Raw genomic sequence first — 25,686 nt, 5'->3', positions numbered from 1 at the left:
TAGGGTTTAAAATTTAATGGTTCTTTCCCCCGATGGTTCGTCAGCGAGCAAAGAATACTGCGGCCGTTTTTGTGTGTCCGTGGTTCCACCCAGAGAATAAAATAGATCTATCTATCTATATATATATGTACATGGAAACTTCCAGACAATTCGAGAGCGTGCCATGCAGGAGGTTCCAAGCAAAGGCTGGCTGGCAGTTGCTTGGGGAGCCACAAGGTGAGATCAGAAGAATTTGGGGGAGGGGCGCAGGCGATTCCTGCTTAGATGAATTGGGGAAGCGATCGAAATGGAAAGCAATGGCAGGAGTCGGATGGGGACGCTTTGCCCACAAACCCATCACCACTCCCATTTGCTTCGAATGAGGACCAGAAATGAGGGACCCTGGCAGGAGCTACAGGAGAAGGAAGGAGGAATGGCAGAGGAGGTCTTTGCACCTCCCAAACTGGGCACCAATACTGCAAACAGCGACTCCTGCCTATCACTTCCACACACCATAGTCAAGGAGACAATCCTTTTCTTCTCTGGGCAGAGACCCCCACTTGCTCCACCGGAGTTGAAGGGGGAAGCCCTCAACACTCCCCACCCCAGCCTCTCCCTCACCCACCACAACCCACTGAACTAGGCCCAGTTGCTTACGCCGCCATGTTTTTCCCACAAGGCTTTGCTACAGCGCCTCAAGCGACCTAGCAGCTCCGTGTGGCTCCTGCAAGCATCACGTGGGAATTCTGGCATTGCAAGGCTCCCCCAAACTGCCCACCCCGTTCGGGGGCAACGCTTTGGCTCGCAGAAAACAGGGTGCGCAGGATTTTTTTCCCCACCACGAAGGGAAGCATGTCAGCATCAGCCTCACTGGGAGCAGATCTGCGCTCAGCCATGGAACCATTTCAGCCAATGGTGGGTGGACAAGCCGACTGAGTAGGGAGCCACCAGTGAAATTCTGAGATCTCCTTCCAAGGCTGGCACAGATCCCACTGCACACCTACAGTCTGTCTGCCCCTAGTCTGGGTACTCATCTCCCACCTACCCAACCCGCAGTTCAAACGGCCTCTTTTTCATGTCACGTCCTCCCTAGCTGGGGAGTCATACACATTGGGAAAGGTACAGAATGTAATGCAAGGGTTTCTGTGTACCAGAAGCTGCCCTCCCTCTTCTGCTTGCGTTGAGAAGCAACCCAGGCGGCCTTGAATTTTCTCAAGCTTGCCTGCTCGTTTCAATAGGTTTATCTGCCTGTAGGTGACACTTCCCCTCTGTCCGCCATGTCAGGAAACGAACACACCCCACATGCGCCAGCTGCTCTGCCATCCTTTTCTGACTCTTCTCTAAATCTTAAGTGCCCAATCCTTTAAGCTCTTCCATTTTAAGGTATAATAATAATAATAATAATAATAATAATAATAATAATAATAGATGGTGTGCAAAACACTTAAGTATGATCCAAACCACTCGTGGAAGGCAAACTCCAATTGGCTAGGCCAGAGGGCAGTTCTGAGGGGCAAGGAGAAGGAGAAGAAGTTCCATGCGGGGCTGCGGCAATATTTGTGAAGGAGATCTAGGCTACGTACTTCCAAAAATCGAATCTGAGAAGCTGCCAGGCTCCAGGCCAGGCCAACCACGAGCTCTTGCAGAACGAGGTGGGTTTGTGCTGGTGATGATCATCCCGTGTTTCTCTTTCCCGCCCCAAAGTTTCAGTGCCTCCGTCGATGAGGCCGGGCGTCGAGACACCGTTCCCTCGAGCGAGCAGAAGTCTCCGTCTTAGGTCACCCTGTACGTGGAGGTGTTCTTGGGCTCTGTACTGGGCACGCACCAGTCGTCGGCTTCCTGGATGGTCTGGTAGTGGCGCCAAGCCGATTTGTTGTACACCGGAAGCCGCTCGACAGAGTCTGTTGACAAGGCCTGGGAAAGGGACAAAAGCAGTGTGGGATGAGGGGCTCCTGGCAGGGCCAGGTGCACGGCCAACGCGCCGCAAATGGCGGCTCTGGGGCTGTAAGTGCCCAATTCACCGTGCGTTCAACCCCCTGTACCTGGCAGTGCCCACAGGGACCACCAGGTGACCACTGTGGGCCCTGCAAGTTGGGGAGCTCACTCCAAAAGGGAGAGCCAGTGTGGTGCCCTGCAGATGCTGGACTACAACTCCCATGATCCTCAGCCACTGGCCAAACTGGCTCAGGGAGATGGGCATTGTAGCAGTATAGATTTTTCCACTGCCAGGTTGTATCTTTGGGGTGTGTGTGTGTGTTTTTGTAAGGTATGTGTGGGGAGGGAGAGACAGAAAAAGTTAACAGCCTTCCCACAGTCCCTATTTTAATAGCAACAGGAGACTCATGGAGTTCTTGTACAGAGTCAACGGCTGAAGAAGGGTCACAAAAACTCCCGTAGAGGTTCTCCTAACCCAAACATGCACCCAAAACAAAGGTCCTCTTCGCCCGGGCTTCTTTTGGAATTCCCAGTGACACTTCAGGGCTTTCGGAAGAAAGTACAGTGAGGGGGGGAAGTATTTGATCCCCTGCTAAATTTGCTCGTTCGTCCCCTGATGAAGAAATGACCAGCCCATCATTTTTATGGTAGGTTTATTGCAGCTGTGAGAGACAGAACAACAACAGGAAAAAACCCCAGAAACCCAGAAGACAAAAGTCAGAGACTGATGTGCACTATAATGAGTGAAATAAGTATTTGATCCCCTATCAACCAGCCAGATGTCAGGCTACCTGGTATCTTCACTGTATGTAACGAGCTGAGATTAGAAGCACCTGCTGTAAGGAAGAGGTCTTACCTGTAATCCCAGCTCGTTACAGTACCTGTAAAAAAGACAGCCGTCGACAGAAGCAATCAATCCAGCAGATTCCAAAGTAGCCACCATGACCAAGACCAAAGAGTTGTCCAAGGATGTCAGGGACAAGATTGTAGACATGCACAAGGCTGGACTGGGCTACAAGACTAAATTCCAGTAAAATATTGTTATTCTGTCTCTCACAGCTACAATTAGCCTACCATTAAAATTACGCAAACGGGCAAATTTAGCAGGGGATCAAATACCTCCCCCCCTCACTGTAACACGTGTGGCAAAGTTAACGCCCATCCTTTAAGCCACCACCTAACTAGTAAGATTACGAGTCCTCGGAAGTGGCTTTCCCTACCACGCCCACTTTCATAGGCACTATGAGGCAATGACCCAACTGATGTCACTCGTGGACTCTCTGCCCTTGGTTTTGTTCCAAGGCAAATGACCTCAGGAGCATAAGGTGCACAAGTCCTTGGGCCTTGGCTCAGCTGAGCTGCTCCAAAGCAGATGGCCTGCAGAGCAAACATCCCTAAGCTTTCGTTTCGAACGTGTGTTACGCTTTTCATTACCTGGCCGTGTTAACCAATCCACTGCTTCCTTGTGGTTTAAAAAAATTACCTGATTGAGAAATATTGTTTCAATCTGCTTTTAATACTGGATTTTAAATTGTGGCAACCTGTGCCCTGGGACCTTACGATGAACAGAGGGGTAAAGAAACCAAACTGATAATGATAATAACGGCAACTACAGCCTCTTGCGGAGAGATCCACAAAAAGACAAGCGTGTTAAAAGGAACTGAGATCCAGCTCCAAGGGCCATCTGGTGGTTCCCTCGTTGCGAGAAGCCAAGTTACAGGGAACCAGGCAGAGGGCCTTCTCGGTAGTGGCACTCGCCCTGTGGAACGCCCTCCCACCAGATGTCAAAGAGAACAACAACTACCAGACTTTTAGAAGACATCTGAAGGCAGCCCTGTTTAGGGAAGCTTTTAATGTTTAATAGACTATTGTATTTTAATATTCTGTTCGAAGCAGCCCAGAGTGGCTGGGGAAACCCAGCCAGATGTAAGGTAAAGGTAAAGGGACCCCTGACCATTAGTCCAGTCGTGACCGACTCTGGGGTTGCGGTGCTCATCTCGCTTTATTGGCTGAGGGAACTGGCGTACAGCTTCCGGGTCATGTGGCCAGCATGACTAAGTCGCTTCTGGCGAACCAGAGCAGCACACGGAAACGCCGTTTACCTTCCCGCCAGAGCGGTACCTATTTATCTACTTGCACTCTGACGTGCATAAATAATAAAGTATTATTATGATTATTATAACGTTCATCTCTCCTGAGAAGCAGGAAAGGAACAGCTCCTCAATGGGTCGGTATGTGAAGAAACTAGGTGAGCACCCAAAAGAAGGAAGTCACATTTGCGGGGTGGGGGAAGGAAGACAAAGGACGAGACCAACTCACCTTCAAATAGATGACAGCATCAGTCCCAAACCCCTCCATGGAGAAGAGCTGAAGGTCACCTTGGAAATACTTGGCGTAGAGTCTGGAAATTGGCAAGCCGTACCCAAAGCCAGCCTGGTTTTAGCAGGAGGAAAGGACAGGAGTGTGGTTAGTAAATGGTCTTCTCTCTCTCTCTTTTTCCCTCCCACCACTCTGGGCCCAGTTAAGAGCACATACCAGGGGCGTCCCTCCGGTCCCCAACTCTGGCTTGGGTGCTGTGGAATACATATAGCTGAAGAGCCGCTCTATCTTGCGCAGAGGGACCCCACCTCCGCGGTCGCTCATCTGTTCCAAGACAGGGAGGGGAAATAGCATCAATTGTGATGGGGTAGGGGGGGCAGTTACTGCTGCTAGATGATGATGATGATGATGATGATGATGATAATAATAATAATAATAATAATAAAATTATACCCCACCCATCTGGCTGAGTTTATTATTTATACCCCGCCACTCCGGGCAGCTCCCAATCGAGTGTTAAAAACAATACAGCATTAGATATTAAAAACTTCCCTAAACAGGGCTGCCTTTAGATGTCTTTTAAAGATAAGATAGCTGCTTATTTTCTTGACATCTGATGGGGAGGGCGTTCCACAGGGCGGGTGCCACTACCAAGAAGGCCCTCTGCCTGGTTCCCTGTAACCACACTTCTCGCAATGAGGGAACCTCCAGAAAGCCTTCGGCGCTGGACCTCAGTGAATGATGGGGGTGGAGACGCTCCTTCAGGTATACAGGACCAAGGCCGTTTAGGGCTTCAAAGGTCAGCACCAACACTTTGAATTGTGCTCAGGAACGTACTGGGAGACAATGCAGATCTCTCAGGACTGGTGTTATGTGGTCCCGGCAGCCACTCTTTCTGAACGATTTCCTTCTGAAACTCCTCCCTTCCCAGTCTCCCTGCTTACCCTGATGGAGAGGTCTTCTTGGCCCAGGGACACCATCACCTTGATGGGCGGTAACGTGAGGCTGGACTCGTGGCTTTCTACGGTGGCTCTCATGGCGTTCTGGAAGACAACGGAAAAACGAGGTCTCCCTTAGCCAGATTTTTCTAAACCAGACCTCCCTGCCCCACTGGGTTGAATATTTCAGCTTTCAAATTCCAAAAAATGTTGCAACAAGATTTGGGCATTCAAAAGACACTTTGGTTGAATTAATATTATTTAGCGTTGCTCGGTAAGTAAACTGCAGGTAAAATTGCAGAGAAATCATTAAAAATGATCCCCAAGTACTTGCAGTTATATATTATTATTAGTTAGCATGACCTGGCATTTTCAGAAGGTAAAATCAAAATTACTTGGTTTTCTAAAAGCAGCTTAGGTGATTCTTCATCAAACCTAGACTTAGCAAGCTAAACACTGTCCAACCACAAAAGTAACAGAAGAATGGAATTCCTCACACCCAGAAGCATATTTTTTAAGACCCTTCGCTGAATAAATTTGGAAGAATTAAGCTTCACGCCCCTAAAAGGGAACACCCAACTGCCACATATTTGCTTCCTGCAGTTAGAATGTACCTCAGCAGTCGGCCATTAAGGACGACAAGGAAAGGAATGCGGGTGGGAAAATGGCCGACTGCCATCAAGGTAACTCAAACAGGCCCGTTCCAACAACTCGTTATGGATCCATGAAGGGATTAGGATTCCACTGGAAATCCTCCAGCAATTGGTTTCCTCCAATTGCTTGTTTGCTCAGTAATATTTATTGTATTAAAGAGACATGTGTGTTTGAGAATTTTAAAAAAATGGTTATGAATCTCCTAAGTGTGATTTTGATTTATCAAAAGTAACAAGACTACTTCCCTTGCCAGAATATGCGACGAAAAGAGGGACTTCCAATGACTGGTATTAGTAATTGTATTATAATTTGGCATTGTTATAATGAGGCTATTATTGGACTGTAATAAATAGATAAATTATTATTATTTATACCCTGCCCATCTGGCTGCGTTTCTCCAGCCACTCTGGGCAACTCCCAACAAAATATTAACAATAATTTAAAAAGCGATAAAACATCAATCATTAAAAACTTCCCTAAACAGGGCTGCCTTCAGATGTCTTCTAAAGGTAAGAGAGCTGTTTATTTCCTCGACATCTGATGGGAGGGTGTTCCACAGGGAGGGCGCCACCACCGAGAAGGCCCTCTGCCTGCTTCCCTGTAACCTCACTTCTCACTAGGAGGGAACCGCCAGAAGGCCTCAGCGCTGGACCTCTGTGTCTGGGCTGAATAATGGAGACGCTCCTTCAGGTATTATTATTACTATCAAAACCGCAGGGAAGAATTACCTTGAACAGCTCGAAGAGCATGTGGTACAGGTGAGACGGGACATAGACCATGTGGATGGACTGGTCAGGGTGGTTAGCTAGGAAGCAGGAGAGGAGAGGAGAGGTCACTAAAAGCAAAATGACTGCTATTCTCTACCTTCCCTTCCACCAACCCGCCACGTGCAAATCGTCCATGCTTCCTGCTGCATTTACCTGCCAGTTTTCAGAAATGCTGCTTTAGCCACACAGATTCCATGTTCAAGGTTAGATGTTCTGGCTCATGTCAGGTGCTGCCCCCAAGACGCCACACCCCCAATGCCGTCATGCCAAAATACAGGACGCCTCAGCTACTCAACCAAGCAGAGAAGGCCTCACAAGCAGAGGAGACTCCTTGCATTTCCCTGCTCCCCGAAGCCTTTCCCCTGGCTCCTTGGTTGGCTCCCTGGCTGGCTAGGAGCCCTCCAAGACTTCCTTCTTTTAGCTCCCCATCAGGCTGACATTGGGACGCTGGTGGCGCTGTGGTCTAAACCACAGAGCCTAGGGCTTGCCAATCAGGAGGCCGGCGGTTTGAATCCCCACGACGGGGTGAGCTCCCGTTGCTCGGTCCCTGCTCCTGCCAACCTAACAGTTTGAAAGCACGTCAAAGTGCAAGTAGATAAATAGGTACCGCTCTGGCGGGAAGGTAAACGGCGTTTCCGTGTGCTGCTCTGGTTCGCCAGAAGCGGCTTAGTCATGCTGGCCACATGACCCGGAAGCTGTACGCCGGCTCCCTCGGCCAATAAAGCGAGATGAGCGCTGCAACCTCAGAGTCAGCCACGACTGGACCTAATGGTCAGGGGTCCCTTTACCTTTATCGGCTGACATGTCAGCGTTTCTATTGCTCTTCACAAGTCCTCCCCACCCCACCCCACACACACTTTGACATGCACAAAACTGCTCCCATTTCCCACAAGCACAATCCCCAAATGCTTCTACAGCCATACCTCGGAAGCAGTGCCGGATTTACATATAAGCTAAACAAGCTATAGCTTAGAGCCCCACTATCTTGGGAGCCCCCCAAAAAATTACAGGAAAAAAACAACAAGATGTACATTTCCAAAATATAAGATAAAAAACATATAAAATAAAACCTACATACAGCAACAGTGTTTTGTGTTGTGTATGGAACTATTAGGTCCATAAATTACCATATAGCATATATTCAACACAAAAAACAGCTACAATTTGTTGCTGACAAAGGACAGCTGGACATATAAAGGGCCCCATTGCCTTCAGTAGCTTAGGGCCTCATCAAACCTAAATTCGGCCCTGCTCAGAAGTCGAACGGAATCTGTTCTGGAAGTCCATTCGACTTCCAAAACGTTCGGAAACCACTGGCTCCTGCAGCCAATTGGAAGCCACAGAAGCCTCATCGGACGTTCGGCTTTCCAAAATAGTCCGCAAACTGGAACACTCACTTCCGGGTTTGCAGCGTTTGGGAGCCAAAACGTTTGAGAACTAGACTATTCAAAAACCAACATACTACTGTACGTAATTCTAGTTGCTGTAGAACCATCAGATTTTTGCAAGCTAATATAAAGCAGCGTTGGAGGTTATGCACATTTATTCAGTGGCAGAATGCAACCGTTTGGCTGTCTGATATCAATTGTGTGCTGATATGTGTTCCCTGTTCATGAGCTGGACTCTCCCTCCCCCCCAAATACTATTGAATGGTTGGGAAGGTCCACTTGTGAGCTAAATGCTTTTACCATCCTGGGCAGAGTCCTGCTGAAACAGACCAAAGATCCCTCCAATCCAACATCGTGGGCCGAACAGATGACTTTGGAAAGCCCACAAGCCAAGCATGACTGCAACAGCCCTACCATTCAAACTCAAATCCGGGGTATACTGCTCATGAACATGGAAGCTCGCTCAATTTAGCCACTGTAGCTTCATAGTTTTTGACAGACTTCTCCTACGTGAATCGGGGTTGCCTGCTGTTAGTTAGTGGAACTTGGATGCTTTAATACATGGGCGATGAAAGTGGTTTGTTTATCCCTTGGTGATACCTGAGAAGCAGAACCACTATCTGCCCCTGTCTAGTTTATCTTGCTTATCTCCCACCACAGACCCAGGAAAAAGAGACCTATTGTTAATAAATTGTAGGGCTCTTCCTTCCTTCCAGAATGAACACGATGGGCTGCATAATTGTGAGGGGGAGATTGTTTGACTGCAAATGACCACTGAAAAATAGCAAACTAGAGCTTGTGTTTTTCTGTCTTTTATTAATTCAAGATCAGTATTTGCGTTCTGTCCCAAAGGCTGCTCTGTATTTATTAGAAAATGCTGGAGAAGTGCAAAATATCCTTATTCAATATCCTTATTGAACCGATTCAGTCCTGAATGCAAAAAAATAAAAATGCAAACATGCCCCTAAGTCTTGATGAAAGAGATAAGTTAAGCATCTACTCTAAGTTGTCCGTTAACTAGGATTTCCCATTACTCCGATTTCCACATTGCAAAGAGCTGCACCTGTTGAATTCTCCATGCCATGCTGCCAAGTAAAGGGACGGGAGCTGCTATCGTTTGGTTTAGGAGGCGATAAAAAAAAAGCCACAAGGAAGGAAGCCGGGATTCTAGCAAAGCTTTAGCCACTGAGCCACAATGCTAACCTTCAGGACAGCCTGCTGACTGAATGATTTACTTACTAGGCCACGGTTGAGGTCCTGTTCCAGAGGCTGAATTAAAAGGGGGAGGAAATGAATGAGGCCAAGAGTTCCTCTACAAGCTGAAAGGATGGACTTTCTCTCTTTTATTTCATTTAAAAAGAGAAGCCTGGAGAGAAAGTTTCGAAGTCCAAAACAGAAACAGACTACCCTGGGGCATTTTCCACCCATCAGAATGCTATTACGAAGCCCATTTCCCCAAAATTACACTCCAGCGTAAATTAAGGTCCCGTCTCTGCAACGTTTATGATTATGAGCCTCATATTCAGGTGGAGGAGGAACACCTCTGTTTATCAGGAAGCCTTGCGAAACCTGTCTGCAGTCGAGAGGACCTTCCACAGCTGGCCTGCAAGCACAGTACTGATCATATCTACTTAGAAGTAAGCTCTGCTGAGTACGACAGGCTTGCTCCCAGGTAAAGCAGAGTTAGGACAACGGCCTTCATCGATGCCCACCAGCTCTTGGCCTAGACACCACCGGAGCACCCATGTTTCCTTTATCACCCTGAGTTTGAATGAACCCTCTTTTCAATCTTGCTGCCCTGCCTTCTAGCTCTGCAGGACTCACCGTTCACTTCCTGGATCTCCAGGTCGGGAGAAGCCATGTAGTATTTGTCACACAACAGCTTGGACATGTCGTAAGCATCTGCGGCAGGAAGAGAGACCCAACATTTTAGGTTGCTGCAGGAGCACAGTATGCTAAATAATAATAATTATAATTTGTATTCATTTTCCAGTAAAAATCTTCCAATTATTAACAAATCAGATCAATTCATATACATTTATCACCAATTATAAATTCCAAATTAAATAATTTCCAGGGATTCCTCATGTTCTGGTTTCTTGAGGTAATATCTTTTATTTACATTTTGCTTTCTTGCTTGTTGGTTCTAATTTCATAATTCTGATTGTCCATCTTCGTTTTATCAATTAGTCAGTCTCCAGTAAAGGTAAAGGGACCCCTGACCATTAGGTCTAATTATGGAGGACTCTGGGGTTGCGGTGCTCATCTCGCCTTACTGGCTGAGGGAGCCGTCATAGAGCTTCCGGGTCATGTGGCCAGTATGACTAAGCCGCTTCTGGCGAACCAGAGCAGCGCACGGAAATGCCCTTTACCTTCCCGCCGGAGTGGTACCTATTTATCTACTTGCATTTGATGTGCTTTCGAACTGTTAGGTTGGCAGGAGCAGGGCCCGAGCAACGGGAGCTCACCCCGTCGTGGGGATTCGAACCGCCAACCTTCTGATCGGCAAGTCCTAGGCTCTTGTGGTTTAACCCACAGCGCCACCCGTGTCCCGCTTCAGTCTGGTAGATGACTCAAAATCTTGTTTTAACAAGTCTTTAGATCTAATTAGCCCAGTCTGCTTTTGGAACTCTTTTAACATAATGGTTTTGCTGCACGCTGGTATGAATTACCAGGAATGGCTGCTAGGAGATGGGATTAGGGAGTATTTTTTTCCTGATCTTCCCCTTAAAGTCCCAGCTGCCCCCCCAAGAAATAAAATCACCATTCGTCAAGTAATAAAAGAGAAACAGGAGGCAATGTGAGTTGTATCGCTTCTGCTTCTTTGCCACGGAGGACTCTCCCTCCGCTTCTCTTGATATTTCCCTTTGAATTGCTCTTTGGGAACACTCAAACTCAGCTATGAAAGAACTGCCTGGCTTCGGTTGTCTGTGCCCCTGGTAACCTGCAGGTTAGACTACTACCAAGCATTGCATGTGGGGCTGCCCTTGAAGACTGTTGCAAATGAGGCAACATTAATAGACCCAAGGCCTTGGATAAACAGGAAAAGTCTTCGCTTGGTGTGGAAATCGACAACAAGGAAATCATCGACAAGGACGGCGCCAGAGAATTCCACAGACTCCTGAAATGGCCTGTTCTCATGTGGCAATCCCCCTCACTGCCCTCAGGTGAGGGCCGTGTTTGAAACTCCCATTGTTCTAGGCACATTTTGCGACAGGGAATTTCATTAACGAGGTGAGTTTCTGAACTCTGGGCGCAGTACTGCGCCAAAGATTTCAGATGAAAACTGCAGAGTGAAAGGAAACAAGGACCGTTTTCCTCCCCTACTTCCAGCTGCTCTCTGAAGAGAAGAGACCTTCCCTAAGAATATTAGGGGGGTGAGCAGGGGAAGGACTAGACCATGTGAAAAATGAATATAATACAGTGGTACCTCAGTTTCCAAATGTAATCCGTTCTGGAAGACCATTCGAGTTCCGGAATATTCAAAAATTCAAAATGGAAGCCTCAATATGAAAAACACAATGCGGAAGCCGCAGGGCATGTTCAACTTCTGAGGCGTGTTCAAAGCCTGAAGCATTTACTTCCGGGTTTACAGTGGTACCTCGGGTTAAGTACTTAATTCATTCCGGAGGTCCGTTCTTAACCTGAAACTGTTCTTAACCTGAAGCACCGCTTTAGCTAATGGGGCCTCCTGCTGCCACCGCGACGCCGGAGCACGATTTCTGTTCTCATCCTGAAGCAAAGTTATTAACCCGAGGTACTATTTCTGGGTTAGCGGAGTCTGTAACCTGAAGCGTATGCAACCCGAGGTACCACCGTACAGTGTTTGAAAACCAAAATGTTTGTCAACGGAGACGTTCAAAAACCGAGGTTCCACTGCATTTTAGCTGCAGTTCATTCATTTTCAGGAAGGGGGGGGAGACGCAGAAGATAAAAGCCCACCGACCTCTGACCACGTCTGAGACGTTGCAGTTGGGATCGATGCTGCCGATGTGCTTGGGGTGGGCCGGGTTGGTGCTGCCGTCGAAAATCAAGGCTGTAAGGGGGGGAAAGGGTGAAGTAAACAAAGGCAGAAACCATGGCATGTGGTAACCATGACAGGACAGGAATGAGGAGATCCTGGAACACCAGGAACGGGGGTCGGGCTGCCCCACGCATGGGCGACTTCACTTCGAGGCAGTGACAGGCCCCAGGGTATGCAGAAGAATAAAAATTTAAACTGTTTTAAGTAAAGGATTGGGAAGTATGTAGGTAAAAAGTAAAGGTAAAGGACCCCTGGTGGTTAAGTCCAGTCAAAGGCAACTATGGGGTTGTGGCGCTCATCTTGCTTTCAGGCCAAGGGAGCCAGTGTTTGTCCACAGACAGCTTTCCGGGTTGTGTGGCCAACAGGACTAAACCGCTTCTGGCAGAACGGGACACCAGGACAGAAACAAGAGCACACGGAAATGCCGTTTACCTTCCCGCCACAGCGGTACCTCTTTATCTACTTCCACTGGTGTGCTTCCGAAGTGCTAGGTTGGCAGGAGATGGGACAGAGCAACGGGAGCTTACTCCATCGCGGGGATTCGAACCGCCAACCTTCTGACTGGCAAGCCCAAGAGGCTCAGTGGTTTAGACTACAGCACCACTACTATGATACAGCAAGAAGGGGAAAGAAGGAAACTGCTGCGAAAAACAGGGTGGGGAGACAACTTTAGATTTGTATTGAAAAAGAAAAAGGAATTGCAGAAGCAGTGTTACAGACCAGGAACAAGGAGGTTTAGGGTTGGACAGGAATCCAAGATGGCTGCCACTGAACTCACTGTGCTGGTTAATCAACATGCGGATGGAAATGCGGCTCAGGTAGAAGCGGTCAAGGAAGTACTGGATGTTTTGGTTGGTGACGGGGTCGTCCCCATAAGCTTCTTTGTACTCGATCACACCCTGCGCCATGGTGGGGACCACGTCGTTGTGGCGGTTACGGATTGTGACCAGGGCGTTTGTGAATCTGGTAGGAGACAGGCCACAAAGGAGGAGGGGAGAAGAATAAATCTCAAAAACGGGAGGTAGGTCTTCTGTCTGAGAGCGGGACAACGTCCTTCAAATTTTTCTGACTAGGCAAGGGCCCAGGTCTCCTACTCTTCACTGTGTGCTAGAGGAAAATCACACACTCTGCCCCATTAGGGCATCTCATTGGCCGGTGGGGGGTGTTAAACATAATTTCTGCAGATTTCTTCTATGAGGGGTCTTTAAAATATGTTTTTTGGGGCGTGAGGAATAACAATCTGCTATTATTTTTGTGGTAGGTCTATGTCTGATGAAGATGCACATAAAACCGCTTTCAGATTTTAATTTTACCTTCTGAAAATATTAACACATAACTGCAAGTACTTGTCAATCATTTTGAATGATTTCTATGCAATTTTACAAACCTTTTGCTTCCCAAGCAAAGCTAAATTATATTGATTTAACCAAAATATTATTTTGAATTCCCAAGTCACGTTCCAGTGAGAGCAGACCAAAGCCCAATACTGCAACAACTCCAGACAAGATTGTTGACATTCTCCATGCAGGAAAGATGTCACATAAAAAGTGGCTTTGCAGTGATGCTCTGAGGTGGGGTTCTTGTATGCGCTGTGCTCAACAGCCTCCTCCCTCCCCCCCAAAACCCAAACTCACTGTCCCAACGTCCCTTGGTCCTCAGGGTCTTTGTCCAGGAACACCATGATGTCCAGCAAGCTCTGCACGTACCTGGTAGAAGGAAGAAAGAAAGAAGAGTAGGGACTACTTGGATGGAGAAGAAGTTTGTGAAGAGTTGCCTGCAGCCTTCATGGACTGGGTATGTGAAGACCGCCGAGACCACATAAGACCGGTCCTGAAAGACCTACATTGGCTCCCAGTACATTTCCGAGCACAATTCCAAGTGTTGGTGCTGACCTTTAATGCCCTAAATGGCCTCAACCCAGTATACCCAAAGGAGTGTCTCCACCGCCATCATTCAGCCCAGACACTGAGGTCCAGCTCCAAGGGCCTTCTGGCCGTGCCCTCCCTGTGAGAAATGAGGTTGCAGGGATCCAGGCGGAGGGCGTTCTTGGTAGTGGCACCCGCCCTGTGGAATGCCCTCCCATCAGATGTCAAGTAAATGAACAACTATCTGACTTTTAGAAGACATCTGAAGCCAGTCCTGTTTAGGGAAGTTCTTAATGTGAGGTGGTGTTTTTAATATTCTGTTGGGAGCTGCCCAGAGTGGTTTGGGAAACCCAACCAGGTGGGTGGGGTATAAAAATAAATTCTTCTTCTTCTTCTTCTTCTTCTTCTTCTTCTTATTATTATTATTATTATTATTAGTGTTAGGGCAAGAGGCTAAAGGAGAGACACATATATTTAGACCACAGAATCAAAGAATCATAGAGATGGAAGGGATTGTGAGGGTCCTCAAGTCCAACCCTCTGCAATGCAGGAATCTTTTGCCCCACATGGGGCTCAAACCCCCAACCCTGAGATCAAGAGTCTCGTACGCTACTGACTGAGCTACACTCAGGGCTGTAGATTTGAGCCCCACGCTCGGCAAAAGATTCCTGCCTTGCAGGGGAGGGGGTGGACTTGCATGACCCTCATGGTCCTTTCCAACGCTACAATTCTAAGATTTGTTGATTCTATGCATATATTGATACAGTGGTACCTCGGGTTAAGTACTTAATTCATTCTGGAGGTCCGTTCTTAACCTGAAACTGTTCTTAACCTGAAGCACCACTTTAGCTAATGGGGCCTCCCACTGCCTCCACACCGCAGGAGCACGATTTCTGCTTTCATCCTGAAGCAAAGTTCTTAACCCGAGGTACTATTTCTGGGTTAGTGGAGTCTGTAACCTGAGGCATCTGCAACCTGAAGCATATGTAACCCGAGGTACCACTGTAAATGCGTACAGTGGACGCTCGGGTTGCAAACGTGATCCGTGTGGGATGCAAGTTCACAACCCACAGAGTTCGCGACCCGCGTCTGCACACGCGCAGGTTAAGATTCAGTGCTTCTGCGCATGCGCAAAGAACAATCTAGTGCTTCTGCGCATGCACGACCGCCAAAACCCAGAAGTAACCCACTCTGGTACTTCTGGGTATCGGCGGTCCGCAACCCGAAAAAACACAACCTGAAGCAGCTGTAACCTGAGGTATGACTGTATTTGTGTTTGTGTGAATGTGCATGCACAAAGGCATCACCTATATTCCACCTGCATCTCTCCTTCAGGTTTTGATCTGTGGGAAATCAAATGGAACTTTTAAAACAAAAGTGGGGGGTGGAGAGAGAAAGAGAGATGGCTGCATGGAAGGAAAGAAGCATATTTGTTAATAACAAAGTGTAGCAGGGAGGCGCTGATAAGGAAACAGGCAGGTTTCAACGCCAGCTTGGGCACTGGGTGGGTGCAGGGAGGGAGAGAGGGTTTGCTACAATCAACTTGCCGCTTTGCTCTGCAGTGGGGGAATCGCGGTTTTCCTACGCCGCGTTTCTCCGGCAACTGCGAAGGGATGTTGAGAACAGGGCGAAGCGAAGCAAACAAACAGTCCCTCATCACGTGCTTCCCTCAAAGTAGGACAAAGTTCGTGCAAGCCGCTTAAAAGCAGCGGCACCTTCAGGCGAAGTGAAAACCAAACCAAAACCCTTTCCTAAAAAAGGGGGGGGGAGGGGAATGAGGGAAAGAGAAGTTAAAAGACTCAGGCATGCAATCGGCCAAGCATCTTCCTTCCTCGAGAACCGAATCTGACAAGGTGCTACACTTTTCTGAGGACGCGTAGGGTGAGTGTGCCACAGCAAGAAAACAAAACAGAGTGTTGTGGCACTGTGAAGCATCCTTTGCCAACCTGCCCCCCTCCTGATGTACCTGGACAGAAATGCCCATCCGTTCTGCTGGCTGAGGCTGCTGGCAGTTGCATGTGGAGGGTACCGGGTTGGCGATGGATGCTTTAAAGGCCAACAGATTTATTGCGGCATCAGGTTCCAAGCACAGACCTCACCTGTTCCCTTGTATGTTTACAGTGGTACCTCAGGGTACAGACGCTTCAGGTTAAAAACGCTTCAGGTTACAGACTCCACTAACCCAGTAATAGCACCTCAGGTGAAGAACTTTACCTCAGGATGAGAACAGAAATCGTGCTCCGGCGGGCTGGCGGCAGCAGGAGGCCCCATTAGCTAAAATGGTACCTCAGGTTAAGAACAGTTTCAGGTTAAGAACGGACCTCCAGAACGAATTAAGTTCTTAACCCGAGGTACCACTGTATTTCTTAAGAGTCAGCCGCCAGGTTCACCCACCCAAAGGCTCACAGCTGCTGAAAGTGTTTTAGAGCACAAACTACATGACAATCCCTCCTCAGCCCCATTGAGACATGCCACATCCCTCCTTAGAACCAGGGTGGATAAAAATCAATGATTTTTTAAAAAAAAAATAATCAGATTTTTAAAATTTAAATTGTATTTTTAAAATAAAATGCTTTTGGAGGAAAAATCTTTCTAAAGATAGTTTTCTATTTAAGTTACATTATAGTCCAGAGGCTATTCATCAGGGAATAAGTATTTAAGTTTTTCATGTGTGCTAAAACTCAGTCTGTTTTTTAAAAAAACAACAATGTTTAACCACATCAGTTAACAAACATGGATACATATGCTATAATGTTACTGTTTTAGTTAAATAAATTGTTTAAATTGTTATTAAGGAAATGATTGTTTTTCTCCTTCCAATAAAGTACAGCAGAAAAGTTGTCCAAATATAAACAGCTAACTTATTAAACCTGAAAATAATTTCATAATTATCTGTCTATGTATTTCTAACAGTATAACCAAATCAGTAATTTTTGATATAACTGTAAAAACTACTCTGAGAATTTATTATTCCAAAAATGAAACCTTCATCTGGTTGTAAATATTAAGATTATACTAGCAAGAGTGAGTCTATCTGTAAAAAAATGATTTAAATCGAGTCTTAATGACTAGTGATTTAAATCAAGTCTTACTGACTAGTGATTTAAATCAAGTCTTAATGACTAGTGATTTAAATCGTGATTTAAATCAAATCCACCCTGCTTAGAACCTATTTCCACTCTGAGACACAGACACACTTTTGCAGATCAGGGCAAGAAAAACACTGTGTTATCCAAATCATTATTCCTAAACCCCTCTACATGGCCCCAAGCAGCCAGTCCCCTGACAGCAGGATGCCAGCACAGCTGATGTGAGTTGTAATTCAGGGGATGATGGGAGCTGTAGTCCAGCAACATCTGTGGCTCCCTCTGCTGTTTCTTGTTTTTCTCACATAACAGCTCCCTGATCTCCACCAAAACCACCGGTCCTTCTAACTCAGAGCTGCCCCCTTACCACCAAAAAAGAGAAAAGAACGGCAGCCCTATTTTCAGTTTGAGAGATTGCAAAAAGCCTGTGTGCTTCCAAGGCAAAAGGGTGGGGGGGGGAGAGCACCTTGACAACTCAATTATTGAAACGTAAGCTCTTGTGGAGGGATGCGGGTGGCGCTGTGGGTTAAACCACAGAGCCTAGGACTTGCCGATCAGAAGGTCGGCGGTTCAAATCCCCGTGACGGGGTGAGCTCCTGTTGTTCGGTCCCAGCTCCTGCCAACCTAGCAGTTCGAAAGCACGTCAAAGTGCAAGTAGATAAATAGGTACCACTCTGGCGGGGAAGGTAAACGCCGTTTCCATGCGCTGCTCTGGTTCGCCAGGAGCGGCTTAGTCATGCTGGCCACGTGACCCGGAAGCTGTATGCCGGCTTCCTCAGCCAATAAAGTGAGATGAGTGTCGCAACCCCAGAGTCGGTCATGACTGGACTTAATGGTCAGGGGTCCCTTTACCTTTAAGCTCTTGTGGACTGCAATGTTTGCATAAAGTGTTCATGTCATGCTAAAGGCGGGTGGCGGGGAGGTAGAGGGGATTAGCAGGGTGGGGTTTAGATCAGGAGCTAACCAGTTGTGGCTGCATTCATCACAGGCTACTTTTCCTTATGAACTTACTTCCACTGCCTCTCGGATAAACCACTCTTGTCTGTCAACCTTCAGTGATGGCCAGCAAAACCCACACTTAGAAGGGTTTTCCTGGACCTATAGCAGAAATAGAGACCCCCCGTGGCCCTCCAGATGTCGTGGCCCGAGCACTGGGCTTTGCTAACTGGGGCTGATGGGAGTTGGAGTCCAATAACATCTGGAAGCTCACAGGGTCGCTATCCCTGGCCTACACAGATAAGAGCGAGATGATTTTTTAAACGCACACAAACAATGGCTGGAAAGACAAACTCGTGAACAGTTCGGCACAGGTGGCCACAAAACGCAAGGAAGCACAGTCTGTACAGTGGTACCTCAGGTTAATAACTTAATTCATTCTGGAGTTCCGTTCTTAACCTGAAACTGTTCTTAACCTGAGGTACCACTTTAGCTAATGGGGCCTCCCGCTGCCGCATGATTTCTGTTCTCATCCTGAAGCAAAGTTCTTAACCCGAGGTACTATTTCTGGGTTAGCGGAGTCTGTAACCTGAAGCGTCTGTAACCCGAAGTACCACTGTACATCTTTTTAAAACTCTGTGTGTGAGTCATGATATACAAAAAGACAAGCCCCGAAGAGAAAAGTTTCTCTGCTTTGGTTTTTGGATGCCAAGATGACAATTCTACACAGGGTTAAAAGGTAAAGGTAAAGGGACCCCTGACCATTAGGTCCAGTCACGGACGACTCTGGGGTTGCGGCGCTCATCTCGCTTTATTGGCTGAGGGAGCCGACGCACAGCTTCCAGGTCATGTGGCCAGCATGATTAAGCTGCTTCTGGTGAACCAGAGCAGCTCATGGAAACGCCGTTTACCTTCCCGCCGGAGCGGTACCTATCTACTTGCACTTTGACGTGCTTTTGAACTGCTAGGTGGTCAAGAGCAGGGACCGAGCAACGGGAGCTGACCCTGTTGCGGGGATTCGAACCGCCGATCAGCAAGTCCTAGGCTCTGTGGTTTAACCCTTTAGCGCCACCCGCATCCCTTCTACACAGGGTTACCCTAGAGTAAACCCCTTTGAACTGAACAGGACTGATTGACTGATTGTTTGACTGACTGACTGATTGATTGATTTAATTGAATTTATATGCCACCCTTCATCAAAAGATCTCAGGGCGATTGACAGAATAAAATACAAGACAAAACACAAGAAAATAATTAAACCAAAACAACAACAAGAAGAAAACCTCAGAAAATAGAGGAAGATGACAGAAAATAGAGGAAGATGACAGAAAATAGAGGAAGATGGAAAGGATTTGCTGAAACAATTAATAGAAGTAGAATACAAAAAGGGAGGTGTGAGGAGGTCGTTGAAACAAGTGAATGAAAGATAAGATATTGAAATGGTAAGATGTGTGTTTTAAATTGTTTTTGTTTGGTTTTGTTTAGTTTATTGTGTTAGTGTTGTGTTGTGTAATGTTTATACATTGTATTGTATTGTTTTCTTTTTTCTTCTTTTCTCTTTCCCTTTTTTTTGTAGTGTTTAAAAGTAATAAATATTATTTTTTTTAAAAAAAGAAAACCTCAGTTTGCGCAGACATATTTAAAAGGCTGTAGAGTATTAATCAGCCAAAGGCCTGGTTGAAGAGGAACATTTTTGCCCAGAGGTTAAAACTATATAATGAAGGCGCCAGGCAGGCCTCCCTGCGGAGAGCATTCCACAAATGAGGAGCCACTACAGAGAAGACCCTTCTCATGTTACCAGATCCAGACCTTACACAGAGGAGGCACATGAAGAAGGGCCACAGAGGACGAACACCGAGTTTACATTTCTGAGTAGACTTGTGCAGAATGGCTCTGTAAAAGAGCCCTGTGAATGAGAAGCCCCCAGGCAACTGCTAAAGGGTGCCAGGCACTGTCAAACTGCCTTATATCGAGCCAGAAGACCTATCCCTCCAGCTGAGTAACATCCCCTCCAGGGCTGGAAAGTCACTTTGGTTTGGCAGGCTGTATAATAAAGGAACCTCTGATCATCCTCCGAGGCCCATCTTCGTGTGTCTCCTCCATGAGAGGACTGGAGGGCGGCAACACAAGAACAGGGCCTTTTCTGCAGTGGCTCCCTGTCTATGGAATGCTCTCCCCAGGGAGTTTTGGCTGGCACCTTCATCATACACCTTTAGGTGCCAGGCAGCAATTGTTCCTCTTCAGGTAGGGTGACTGACATCCGATGCACTTTTAAATGTGCTGTGGGAGGGAGCGTATTATTAGTTCGTTTTTGCTCTTGTTTTTATTGTGTATGGTGTTTTTTTTATATATATTGTGATTTTATCTGCCCATAAGCATCTAAATAAACGGAAGGGACTAACCAGCTCTGCACCAGCTGAACGGAAGGGGTGCCGAGCACACGGTCTGGGAGAAGGTTTATTTCCTTCATGATGTTTGCCAGCCGGACAGGGAGTTCTTGGCGGAGGAAAGTGAACGACGTCTTCTCGCAGGCATTGCTGGATCCTGAAAAAAACCACACACCCTGCTATCAGCTGTTCTGGTGCACGCCCCATGGAAAAGGTTACGCCAGCCAATATTTATTTATTTGACTGCTGCGTTTCTATCCCTTCTTTTTTTTTTTCCTCCAGGAGCTCAAGGTGTTATGCATGGGTTCTCCCTCTCCTCAAATAGCCCCCACAACAACCCTGTGAGGTAGGTTAGACTGAGAGGCAGCGACCGGCCCAAGGCTTTATGTCGGGTGGGGATTTGAACCCTGGTCAGGATCCCAGGTGCCACTCTGGAAGGTTATTGCAAACCAGCCTGCGATCCCCAACGAAGGCCCCCTAATCAGAGCATAATCTATAAAATTCTAGCCTTGTAAGATCCAGATCAGTCAGCGGCAAACTTGGCCCTCCAGATGTTTTGGACTACAACTCCCATCATCCCTAGCTAACAGGACCAGTGGTCAGGGATGATGGGAGTTGTAGTCCCAATACATCTGGAGGGCTGAGTTTGCCAATGCCTGTTCCAGATCCTGCAATTAACTATGTTCCCATGTACCTACAGTATTACAAGCGCAACATGCATGCATGCGCACACACAAACACACACAAATTATATATCTTCCTTCACTGTCCCCTCCATACTTAATGATGACAAAGGTTCTCATCAGGGAAAGCTCAGGTGACGCTCTTAGTATTTAAGGTGTCTTAACAGCTCTCTGTTGCTTTTGCTATGTTGGAGTAAGATAACAAACACGGAATAAGCTAGCTGCTCAGGCTCTGCTCCTTGAAAGTTGCTAGACTCATGATTGCAGAGAACAAACTGCAAAGAAAAGGGGGGCAAGTTTCTGCTCAAGATTTAGAAACCAAATGATAGATTCAAGCGCCAAGATATTGTATAGCCACACACTTTGCCATTTCAGCTGCCGACAAATCCATCCACCCAGGTGCTACTGCTCCATTTCTGGGGTGGATTTCCAACATCTGCTATGGATTACCTTGGATTTCAATGCTTTCCCTTACTGGGGTAGATGGAAGCGCAGGAACGGAGAAAAGCAGCACAAACCTAACCACATCTACTCGTAAGTAAGTCTTCTTCAGTTCAAAGGATCCTAAAAGGTAAAGCACCCCCGACAGTTAAGTCCAGTCGCAGACGACTCTGGGGTTGTGATGCTCATCTCGCTTTACTGGCCAAGGGAGCTGACGTTTGTCCGCAGACACTTTTTCCGGGTTATGTGGCCAGCATGAGTAAGCTGCTTCTGGCGAAACCAGAGAAGCATGCGGAAACACCATTTACCTTCCCGCCGGAGCGGTACCTATTTATCTACTTGAACTGCTAGGTTGGCAGGAGCTGGGACAGAGCAACGGGAGCTCAACCTGTCGCAGGGATTCGAACTACCAACCTTCTGATCAGCAAGCCCAAGAGGCTCAGTGGCTTAGACCACAGCGCCACCCGCGTCTTACTCCCAGGCAAATGAATTAGCATAGCAGGCCTTAATCCCTCACATGCAACTGCTGGAATTTGTTTTCGGTGGCGCAGCTTGACCTTGAAATCCAAGGTGGTTAAAAAGAAAATACCCGGCTTATTTTACAAAAGTCTTGAGAGCTTAAAAAAAAGAAAAGCAGAAACCACTGTAATGCATTAGTAAGAAGCACGGGGTGGGGGTGGGGAACCAGCTTTCCAAAAACACACACAGGATTGGATGGTGTTATTTCCAAGCCCTGCCACCTCTGAATTCTATAAATCAAACCGTATGGAAACAGGGTATTTCTCTACTAACAGGAGGAAGGTCTGCAGACAGCAGGAACGTGATGTGTTTATTACTGAAGCAGATGTGTGGAAGCAATTTATGCTGTCAAAAAAAGGAGGAGGAACCCAAGGTGAGAGCGCTGGGCAAGGAGAGGGAAACAGGGAGCTGTTCAGCAAACAGAGGAGACAGAAAAGCAAGCAGAGGATGTAGGAGAAGGCAAGCTGGGCCCCATACATCCAAAGGTTTTCCCCACCGCCCCCACCCCTTCCATCCAAACTCTCCCCCGAAGAAAACCTGCACACAGGTCAAAGAACTAAGCAGCAAGCTGAGCTGTGCAAGCAACTGCTGGAAAGGGAGACAAGGAATCCATTGTGCATGTTTCCGTTTACTACTGAGGCAAAGAGTGCGGAGTTCTTTATTTAGCCCCGCTGTTTTGAAAAGAATGAAGCACTGCAGGGAAAACGGAGGGAGGGGGGAACTGGCCAAAAAACCCACTGGCAAGTGGGGCTAAGGGAGGTCTTGACGCTGAGGATCCCCCAATCAGCACCGCTTGTCCTTCATATCCTTCAGAGGGCATCACACAAAACTCCCCCCCCCTCCCAACTCAGCAGCATAAACCCAGAGCGAGGAGGCAAGCTCTTTGCAATTCACAAGAACCGCTTCTGTCATCAGGGAACTTTGAAATATTGTCCGTCCTGCCCGCTCCCTCTCATTCATCTCTGATGTCCTTTCAAAAAAGCAGTGTGTCTGGGGAGATGTCAATCCAGGTGGACGAGTGAGCAAATCCTGGCAAAAGGGGCACTGTTGGGAACAGAACTTTACAAGTTGTACCTGCCCAGATTTAATCCAGGTGTTTGACTTGCAACCTTGTGGATAGAGGGACAAGGTGATGCTGTCACCACTCAGATTTGGGTCATTTAGCAGCATTGAAACTATACTAGCCCCCTGCAGGTAAAACTGCTGAACCAAATGACAATTGGGGGGGGGGGGAGTAGAGGGGTGAATGCAGCAATTCCCTAGTTCATATATATACACTTTTAGCCCCCAGGAAACACTGGTCCCGCATTTAAGCAGAGCCTTCTGCACACCACAAATTTCTCAGAAACATGGCAATGGATTGGCAACGAAGGGCACAAGAACCCTTTACAAAACAGAATGTTTACATACAGAAACGGGAACAATGCAGACCCCTTTTGGGGGTTACTACATTTATCTGAGACACACAGGACATATTTACTTATGGAAGTGCACTCTGTGACTTGTGGAAGCACAGAGATCAGCCTGAAGTATCTAGCTGTGGAAATGGGTGTGTGTGTGTTAAAGGCATGGGAGCACGCAGGCGGAAGAGATTTACTGGACTGCACGGGAGGCAAAGAACAGGCTAAATTTGAGGAACGTTGGGTGCCTGCACGCTTATGGCGGCGGGGTGGGGAGTTGCATGTGCATAGGAATGTTTATCTACTTATATAAACTTTTAACTGGAGATGTCACTGAACCCGAGACCTTTTGCACACAAAGTGAGCTCTGCTCCCAATCTTCTCTCTCACACACAAACAAACAGGAGGAAAGATCACCTGTTCCGGCTGCCGGACATTCCTCCATAGGTAAATAGGGAATGCTGTTCAGAGAGCCAGATTAAAGTGTTACTTGGTATATTTACGCAGAGGAGGGGTGTTCTGAGGTCATCTCATGATTCACCTGGTTACACTGAACTGTTTGATCCACAACTGATCTACCAGGTGGCAATTCTGTAGGCAAACTGACCTGGCAGCCAATTCCACTCAACTCAACAGGACTTGCTTCTACTCACACTTGCACAAGACCACCACCATGTCAAACCTGTTCAGAACACCTGAAACAGAATAACTCAACTTTGATGAAGTCCCAAGGGCAGGGGATGGGCTTAACAAGGTTAGGGAGGCAAAAGGAGAAGCGGGTCCTTAATCCAGTTTAGCTGGGCGCAGGAGGGTGGGGGACAGCCGGTTCTCGCTTCCCTAGATCATGCTTATTATCCCACTTTCCCACCTACAAAACACCCAAGGCAGCTAAGAAAAACAACGCAGCAACCAGTGGCTACAACTCTACATGCACTTACCTGGGAGCAAGTCCCCACCCCCCTCAAATCAGGTCATTCCTTGCACTCGCAAGACAGGAATGTGCTCCAAAACTCCCCCTCCCTCAAAATTCACCATTAAAAAATAATAATAATCTATGGAGCAAAAGCAAAGAAGAAACGCAACCAAAGCTTCCCACCCCTTTTGTTTACCATTAAAAAAACTTCTTGTCTGTCGCTGTTGTTTAAGTAGCAACAGAGCATATGCAAAGAGATTTAAACACACATTTGTGCGGATTGGCTTGTTATTTTTGGAGACAGCAGGGAGACCCGGCTGGTGGGTCAATGCGCCTCCTTCCCCTGCCTGCCCGCCTCCCTCTGCCCGTCCACGCACCGAAGTCCAGGAACTGCTTCATGGAAAGCGGGGACGGCGAGAACTTGCTGAAGTGCTCGATGTACTTGGGCGCCCCGGCCAGCGCCGAATGGCCCTTCAGCAGGCAGCGCAGGAGGCGCATCGCGGCGGCGGCTGCACTGGCACCAGCCAGGCCCCGGCAGGCCAACTCAGCGGCCCTCCCGCCTTGCAAGAGCCGACCCGCACTCTCGGGCGGCTCAGAGAGCGACTGGCAACAGCCCTGGAGGAGCCGCCAACCCCGGAAAGGCACAGCCCCGCCCTCACCTGCTCCCGGCCAATCCGAGGCGTGGGACCGCCCACCCACTCTGACGGGCGGCCGCGGCGGAAAAAAAACAAGACGTGGCCGGCCAATGGGAAGGCGATCGCACCACGTGGAAAAGGAAGGGGGAGGCTCCGGTGCGCCCCCCCCCCTTGAGACACGCCGATTTAACCCTTCCTTTTTTCTGCCTGTTATTGTTGCCGTCGTCGTAAGGTGCTGTTCTAGAAGTCGTCCGATTTGTAATTGCATTTTTGTCGCTTCTTACATTTATTATATTCAGGGCCGGATTTAGGTTTGATGAGGCCCTAAGCTACTGAAAGCAATGGGGCCCTTGGTATGTCCAGCTGTCCTTTGTCAACAACAAATTGTCTCTGTTTTTTGGCTTGAATATATGCTATATGGTAATTTATGGACCCTAATAGGTATCTAAAGCCATTTGCACATGCAGAATGCAGGCACCCTATCTATAGAAATGCATATTTTAGGGAGCAGGCTAGCAGGCCTTACATCATACTTACTTAGGAGCCTAGGCAACACAGAACACTGTTGCTGTATGTAGGTTTTATTTTACTTGTTTTTTATCTTATATTTTGAAAATGTACATCCAGTTAGGTAAAGGGACCCCGACCATTAGGTCCAGTCGTGGCCAACTCTGGGGTTACGGCGCTTATCTCGCTTTATTGGCCGAGGGAGCTGGCGCACAGCTTCCGGGTCATGTGGCGAGCATGACTAAGCCGCTTCTGGCGAACCAGAGCAGCGCACGGAAACGCTGTTTACCTTCCCGCCTATTTATCTACT

General features: G+C 47.6%; 2 protein-coding genes across 3 annotated transcripts in view; one reads left to right on the top strand and one right to left on the bottom strand.

Annotated features, from left to right (window-relative positions):
* Positions 1–24,829, bottom strand: PDK2 (pyruvate dehydrogenase kinase 2). 2 transcript variants are annotated; one of them, XM_081838077.1, is made up of 12 exons: positions 24,612–24,829; positions 20,294–20,435; positions 13,639–13,710; positions 12,783–12,967; positions 11,927–12,016; positions 9,805–9,882; positions 9,220–9,249; positions 6,554–6,630; positions 5,178–5,276; positions 4,450–4,557; positions 4,234–4,347; positions 1–1,893 (listed from the first exon to the last, which is right to left on the bottom strand). In XM_081838077.1, the coding sequence occupies exons 1-12, from the start codon at positions 24,730–24,732 to the stop codon at positions 1,753–1,755; spliced, it is 1,257 nt and encodes a 418-aa protein (XP_081694203.1). In that variant the 5' UTR covers positions 24,733–24,829; the 3' UTR covers positions 1–1,752. The 2 variants fall into 2 exon arrangements, with proteins under 2 accessions (XP_081694203.1, XP_081694204.1); XM_081838078.1 differs by lacking the exon at positions 9,220–9,249.
* Positions 1–25,686, top strand: part of SAMD14 (sterile alpha motif domain containing 14) — a 67,006-nt gene that overhangs the window by 34,677 nt on the left and 6,643 nt on the right. The window lies entirely within an intron of this gene.

The sequence above is a fragment of the Podarcis erhardii genome (genome assembly GCF_964252035.2).
Source record: "Podarcis erhardii genome assembly, chromosome: 13".
Lineage (NCBI taxonomy): Eukaryota > Metazoa > Chordata > Lepidosauria > Squamata > Lacertidae > Podarcis > Podarcis erhardii.
This window is presented reverse-complemented; position numbering and strand designations above follow the sequence as displayed.

Excerpts from the sequence above, each read along its gene's own strand:
- PDK2 (XM_081838077.1), bottom strand. The coding sequence starts at position 24,732 with ATGCGCCTCCTGCGCTGCCTGCTGAAGGGCCATTCGGCGCTGGCCGGG. Across the intron at positions 12,017-12,782 it reads CATGTTGATTAACCAGCACA|CCTTGATTTTCGACGGCAGC; the intron begins GTGAGTTCAGTG and ends CCCCCCTTACAG. Across the intron at positions 4,348-4,449 it reads GGACCGGAGGGACGCCCCTG|GCTGGCTTTGGGTACGGCTT; the intron begins GTATGTGCTCTT and ends TGCTAAAACCAG.